Source organism: Nicotiana tomentosiformis, chromosome 3, assembly GCF_000390325.3.
Source record: "Nicotiana tomentosiformis chromosome 3, ASM39032v3, whole genome shotgun sequence".
NCBI classification, from domain to species: domain Eukaryota; kingdom Viridiplantae; phylum Streptophyta; class Magnoliopsida; order Solanales; family Solanaceae; genus Nicotiana; species Nicotiana tomentosiformis.
Genome location: NC_090814.1, coordinates 140,109,279 through 140,116,980, shown reverse-complemented (window position 1 = coordinate 140,116,980; position 7,702 = coordinate 140,109,279). Strand labels below are relative to the sequence as shown.

General features: G+C 42.4%; 1 protein-coding gene across 1 annotated transcript; it reads right to left on the bottom strand.

Annotated features, from left to right (window-relative positions):
* Positions 1-2,820: 2,820 nt before the first annotated feature.
* LOC104120430 (uncharacterized) lies at positions 2,821-3,519 on the bottom strand. The gene has a single exon (XM_009632190.1). It carries the CDS (start codon positions 3,517-3,519, stop codon positions 2,821-2,823), a length of 699 nt encoding a protein of 232 aa, XP_009630485.1.
* Positions 3,520-7,702: the final 4,183 nt, after the last annotated feature.

The following is a 7,702-nucleotide window of genomic DNA, read 5'->3' as shown; positions in this document are numbered from 1 at the left end:
TTCTGACAATGATGAATGATAAATCAGCCTTTGAATACTGAGTTATTCTCTGATCCGTGGAGAAGTGTGGATTAGAATCTTAGTAAAAAGATTATTTTTGTATGCATGTAATAAGGTAAGATTCTCTCAATAAAGTCAAAGTGTATTTTACAAATGAATATTTCATGTCCGCTATCATTGTGTCATTTTCTATTTATAGGGAATGTGTTCCTAGAAACCCTAACAGTACAAGTCCAAAAAATATACACTAGAATTTTCTCTTTAATGTCATATCTTGAAACCAGCCGTTATACTTTGTCAAAGGTATTCGACCTCGGCCTCGATCCTTGACGACTCCTCGTCCTCAAACCTTGCAGACTCTTTGACCTCAGTCCTTGCTAACTCTTTGACCACGACCGTCATTGTTCCTTAAGCCACTTCAACACGTGGTGGCCTCAGAGTGTTTCACTAATACCATCTTGACTTAAGTATTCTAGAGACAGATTTTGACCCATACAGTTAGTCTCTCCGCTCATCGAGGTCGTCCCCGAGGACGAGGTCAATGAGTGGACAATGTTATTTGTGATACAATTTCATCGAGCTGGCTATATAGGTTGTGGTCGTGGAAACAGGGCAACATGGCCTTCTGAAGCCCGCATATTTAGAATTCTTTGAATTTCCAGGGAAGTTCGTTAGAGCCATCTGGTCCAAGAGAAAAGGTGACGTCATGACGTCATAATGATGTCGTTTCCCGATGTGTCACATCGATTCAAGTGTGACCCTTGATTAGATCTTCCGGTTTGATCTTCGTGCTAATCATGGCCTACCGTTTCGATTCTGTTGCCCCAAAATCTTATAAATAGGGGATGGTTTGTTGATTTTGAAACTTTTTCCAAACTCCTTCTTAAGCAAGAGCTTCTCCTTCATCTTCTTCGCATAATCCTTGCAACTTTCTATTGTTTTTTAAAGTCGTTTCATTTTGCTTCACAATCTTTTTTTCTTGCAACAATGTACTAGCAATCATCATATATTCATATGGAAGATCACTCCGTTCCTTCAACATTGTTTTTCCAGATAAGGGGGAAGATGGCGAAATTGTCGCTGAGGAGGAAAGTTTACCCACTATAGAGGATATTGTACCCCGATATCCAGATGCCAAACCGAACTTCCATAAGGCACCGAAAGTGGTGACGGAGCGGTTCAAATCTGCAATGATGGCAGAGAAATTAGCCGAGCTCAAGGTTAGACTCGACCTACCTGGTCACGTAGACTTAATCCCAGCGGATGATGATGAGGTTCGTTTTCACCGTCCAGGCTTCTGTGCCCTTTACGCACACCCGTTTATGATTGGGTACTCGTTTCCTTTACCGTCGTTGATAGAAGACTTATGTTGGTACTACAACGTATGCCCGACGCAGCCCGCCCTTATATATTTAAGGTGGCCATGATGTTGACGAAATTCGCCGAATCGGCTGGCGTCGACATTACAGTGCGCCACTTGGTCCATCTCTTCGCCCCTCAGTTTTACCGAGAGACCTTACTGAATATTCGCCACTATAGAGGAAAATGCTTGGTGGTGGGGATGGATGACAAATCTAGTTGGCTTTTCTGGCTCGACTACTTCTATGTCACGACCGAAAATGTAGTGTCCACCGCTGCAAACTTCCTCGAGGCTTGAAACCTTACTCATGAGTGCTCATATCATATTACATACTTTATGTTTCTAATGTTCTCCTTGTTGCTGGTCGGTTAACCGGCTATCTCCTTTTTTCAGCTACTATTCGGCCTATTTAGATGATAACCCACATCGCTAATTGGTCGAGCTTTTCACAGATATTTCAGCCGTCTCCTACCTCGGCATGTACCTTTTTTTCTACCATCAATACCTTGATTTCATTGCCCTTTTTCCTTCACTGATTTCCCCCTTTCCCGATTTTCCTTAACTTCGGCCAGGGGGTCTATAAGGAGGTCGAGAGCTCCTACACCCTCGTTTCGAAAGAGGAAAGCCACTACGCCCTTAGTTTCCACCCCTATTTTAACTGCGACTGATCCTATCTCTGTTCCAACTCCTCTTGTCGCCGCGCCCGACTTTGTTTCCACTTAGGCCGTGGAGATTTCAGCTCCTCCTCTATACACTCTCATCGTCTCATCGACGAGGACAATGAACCTTTCCCTAGTGATGGAGATCTCCAACCTCTAAAGAGGAGGTCCGTGGATGCCCTTGATAGAGTCACCCTGGCCGTTGATGCGATGGAAGGGGACTTGTGGGAGATGATGTCGATTTGAGTCCCGAGGCTTCGAATTCGGTGAGAGCTGATATAGATATATCTCTTCATTCTGCGGTGGTGTAGACTGAAGGGACAACTGCTGACATTCTCTACCGTTCGTGGCAAGAGGAGGCATCGACTTCTTGGACAACCGCATATACCTCCTTGCCTGCCAACGAGAGAGGCAAAAGCATCGCTGAGGAGGGCGATGAGTCAGGTTCTAATGTCGATGTGAACGACCTGAGGATGATCTAAGAAGGGGTTACCCAGCTTGAGGTAAGGTTGGAGGGGTCTGCGAGGACTATCGTGATCCCTATGGATCGTGATATATTGGTAAATACCGAGGAGGTAGTCCCTTTCCTTGGCCCTCTCTGTTCTGAAATAGAGGGTAAGACCCTTAAAGAAATAAATGATGGTGCTTTGTCAAGGAGCATTGCTGGCCTTGCTCTTAGGGTGGGTGTCTGTGCTTCGACCTTTTTCCCCATTTTTCAAGGCATCCTTGGTTCTAACTTCTTTCTTTTCTTTCCTTTTTATGATTGCAGGCAGTGATTTTGGAGATTGGGAATTTAATTACTTAGTATAGGCTAGAGGGGATGGCTCTCATGGGATGTATCCATGGTCGTACTACTATGGCATTGTACACGGTGGCCTGGTCCATGATGTGGAATGTCGTCTCCAGAGTCATGCCGTCAGCCAAGACGGGGAGCATTATTTCCTCTGATGTCCGCTCAATTGCATTATTAAAACCGGTTAGCGTGATGCAGAGTGACACTATCTTGTCCTCAAGTTTCATTTGGATGAGGACTCGGGGATGGATAATACACTCTCCACTTCCATCGTCCACCATGATATGTTTGACATCAGTATCTAAAATATGTAAAGTAATGACGAGGGCATCATTTTGAGGGAAAGTCAAATCGTCGGCATCTGACTCATCGAAGATGATACTTTTTTCGAGTTCGTCGTACCATTCGCATGTGATAGACCGCTTGAGCTTGTGAGTGGTGGCCAACTTCACGTCATTTATAAAGGCATTGTCACCTCTGCTGATGATCATGTTGATAGTACGAACTGGTGATGGCAGGCCTTGGTGTTCACATCCTCTGGCGAAGTTATTTCTCCCCCTGTCGCTTAGCAGCTCTTTGAGGTGTCCCTGCCGCAACATGTTTAAGACTTTTTGCCTGAGGGCAATGCAATCTTCTGTTTTGTGTCCACGTTCTTGATGGAACTCACAGAGGGAGTCAGATTTTCTGATGTTCGGATCGAATCTCATCTTTGGCAGCCATTTTACCTTTGTTCCGAGTTTCTCAAGAGCATAGACTATTTTTGTAGGTGACACACAAATATTGTGAGCAGATAATAAGGGGGAATACCTCTCTCATTCCGGTGAGTCCCTATTCACGGTCTTGATAGGCCTTCTTCATAGCGGAAGGAAGGTGTGGCGGGCGCCCTGACGTATGGCTGGTGTCGTTCTTTGTTGGGTCGCGAGATTGGGTAATCCCTCTTGATGTTGTCTCTTCATTCTTTTCAAGATTCTATATGTACCGAGATTAGTCGATGAGTTGGTCCGTTGAGGTCGTCCTCATCTGCTTGGACTTCGGCACAATAAGCATTATGGATTTCGTTCCAAGTGGTAGGAGGATATTTCATCAATCGGCTAAACAGTTTTCTATTTGCTCTTGAACCATCTCAATTCAACCCATTCTGGAAAGCATCGACCGCCATCCCTTCGGATACATTCGACAGAGTCATCCTTACTCTGTTGAATCAGGTGAGGAAGTCCATCAATCCCTCTCCCAAGGACTGCTTAATAGTGAATATGTTGTTTACTCTTGCTTCGGCCTTTTTGGCTCCAGCATGTGAAGTTACAAACTTATCGGACATTTCCTCGAAAGTTTCTGTGGAATGGGCTGGTAGCTGGGAGTACCATGTTAATGCCCCTCCCGTAAGTTTCGCCAAATTTCTTCATTATAATAGAGGACACATGTTCCTTGGCGAGGTCGTTGCCTTTCATGGCAGTGACGTAATGGGTCACATGATCTTCAGGATCAGTCATTCCGTCGTATATCCTGAGGTAAGGCGGCATTTTGAAGGTCTTAGGTATGGCATGTGGGGCTGCTTCGTTGTTGTACGGTTGCTCTACGAACATGCCGGTGTCCTTTTTTGGCAACAGCTTAGGAGCTCCCGGTATTTTGTCGATTCGTTCTTTGTGTTCTTTCATCTGGTCTCAGAGTGCTTTATTTTCATTCTCCATTTCCTCTATCCTCCTTAGAACAGCAGCGAGGGCGTTTTCACCTACACTGTTAGTAATATTATGAGATTTACCTGTTGTCGGAGGATTTGATTGGTTGCACTATTCGTCTACTCGTTGTATCATGCAATCTCTTGCGGTTTCTGTAGTCGTGCCTGGAGCAGGTTTATTAAGCACGCTCACTAGCGTATAGGTCAGCCATGCTTCGAGGAGCTTTTTCATAGTTGGGGGAATCCCTTCTTCTGCGGACGTGGAGGCCCCCTTTTTCGGTGGGTTTTGTTATGCTACAGTGGGGAGGCGACCTCTCACGCTTAGGGGAACCGGCGGGCGTCACGTCCTCACCTACTGTTTTACAGCTCTCGTTGATAGTGTTCATGAGGTTGCTAGGGAAATCGCATGTTACTTTTGTCCTTTCTCCTTGGTTACCTACCACGTAGGTTTTTATACGTACAAAGAAAGAAGAAGTTCTTGGAGTTTGTGAGGTTAGTGACTTGCGTTAGCTGTAGATCTAAAGGAAACTAAAACATTAACTAAGAAATTCCCACATACGGAGCCAAATTGTTTGACCAAAAATATAAATCTTGGTTTGACTAATTAAATTTATACAAATAGGGGTTAATCTGAGCTAATAATAATATCTAAAAGATAAAATTCTTGGTATGGTGATAAATAACACATATATCTATTCCAAAGGTTATGATGGTGCACAATAATTATAATCTTCAAAGACCCAAAAAGAAGAAATATAGCATTAAATAGTGATGAATAGCAATAAATGGTATTTATGTAAATAAAACGTATGGGTCACCCGAGAAAGGATGAAATTAGTAGATATTCTTTGTGACAATGATGAATGATAGACTAACCTTTGAATATTAGAGTTATTTTCGGATCCAGTGGAGAAGTGTGGATCAGAATCTTAGTAAAAAGGTTATATTTGTATGCATGTAATAAGGCGAGATCCTCTCAATAAAGTCAAAGTATATTTTACAAATGAATATTTCATGTCCCATATCATTTGTGTCTCTAAGGGAATATCCACTAGAATATTCTCTTTAATGTCCTATCTTGAAACTAGTCGTTATAACTACCTCAAGGGTATTCGACCTCGGTCTCGATCTTTGACGACTCCTTGACTCCAATCCTTGACGACTCTTCAACCACGACCTTCATTGTTCCATAAGCCACTTCGACATGTGGCAGCCTAGGAGTGTTTCGCTAATGCCATCGTGACTTAAGTATTCTAGAGATAGATTTTGACCCATACAGACTTCTTTAATTTATTGGCAGTGTTCATAAAACTCGCGCTTTAATATCGTTAATAAACCTAATAATTCCATAAAGTAAAAAAGCTGAACTTAAAACTTCTTTCTTAAATTATAAGTATTTGGAAATAACTTGTCTACCTTCACAAAGTAAGGATAAAGTTTGTATATACATTATTCTCCCCAGACCCCACTTGTGAGACCGCACTCTAGATATGTTGTTAAATTATAAGTATATAATCCCTCTTTGTTGATTGTTGAAGTCTAGGAGGAAATTTAACATTGCAAAGAAACCTAGCAAGGGTTATAGTCTGTTGAACAACAAAAGCAGTATCCCCCCCCCATCTTTTTCTCCCTTGGTGAGTGTTGAACAAAGTGGGAAGGGATGATTATTGTTTACCCGAAAAACAGATAGTGTTGAATTTGTACGTAGTTCTAAGGATATATGGTATAACTTGACACAAGTCATAAGAATAAATAAAAATATCGAGTGGTGACTGTAGAGAATGAAAAATAAACAAGGTTGGAAAGAAGATGATTTATGGATTAAGCAAGATATATCAATCTATGAAGCTAAAAAGGGTAATTCTTCAATATAGGAGTGTATGATATCTCAGTTATAATGTATGCCAAAACATGTCCTTTACAGAAATATAGCCATACTTTTTATAATGGGGGATCCTACTTTAGATATAATAAAAATATATAGTGGGGAACCCATGATAAATCAGTTTTTCCCTAATTCCCGCAGAGATTCTCTCCCTTAGTGCGGCTGCAACGGCTCTTGTCTGTGAGCACAATCTTGATCGGACTCGGTATTGGTCGGTATCGGTTGGTTTCCAGTTTTGGAGCTCGATGCGTATTTGAGGCCTATGCCGACTCGGGGTCCGGTAATGACTGGGGCTCGGTATTGGTTGGCCTCTGGCCCTTAAGCTCAATTCCATCTCATCATCATTTGGTTCGGACCCGATCTCGATAATGATCTATATTCGAGCTCGGTATTTGACTTGTCACCGAAATTTGAAGCTCATTTGTTCCTTCTTCGGATCTCATTTCGATATTATGAAGACTTTCTCCGGTCCATTATGTTTCCATCTCGATCAATCGTACGAAGGTCGAAATCACTTTCGACCGTATATAGATAGTCCCCTCGTTTCTCGGGAAGGATGCGGCGAGAAACGATATGATTTCCCAACGGCTCGATTGGGTATGCAATGACGTTTGCATCGAGCCTGACCATGACGTACGTGATAGTTGTCGCGTCGGTTCAGTTTACCAAGGCATTTAATGCGTGTCAGACGGTGGTCGACCACCGTTGATATTGAACCGCCATTGCTCAATCTATAAATATCCCCTCTTTTTACCATTTATCACTTTTACATTTTCAATCTTCCATATTTTCCAAGTTCATTTTCGTATCTTCTCAGTTTATTCACAAATCTGTGATTCTTCTCTGCAAAATCTTTATTCAAAAATACTAAATCTTTGTTACCTCCTTCTATTCTCGATCTTTAAATCCAAAAATGGTGAAAACATCAAAAACCATTCCTCAGAAAGAAAAATTTTCTTTCTTCATAGCCTGCCGCAGACAAAACACCAGTGGAGCCACGGCCTGAGGAGTACATTCCTGGGACGTGTGTTCTTACCTCTGATTTTAAGGTCGACAAAAGCTCGTCGGTTCCCGACCAATATGATCCAGTATCAAGGTATATGTGTTCGATAACCGAGAGGCACCTCAAACAGCTAAAGAAAGATTGCAATTGGGAGAACAAACAAATAGTAATCTCGTCTTCTTAAGAAGATATCACCACTTGCGTGAAAGGGTTTTTAAGTGTGTATACTTACCCTTTCACATTAGGTCCCCCCGACCCTGTTATTATTGATTTCTGTCATCAATACCAAAATAACCTTAGGCCAGATCCATCCTTCTTTTGGGCGGA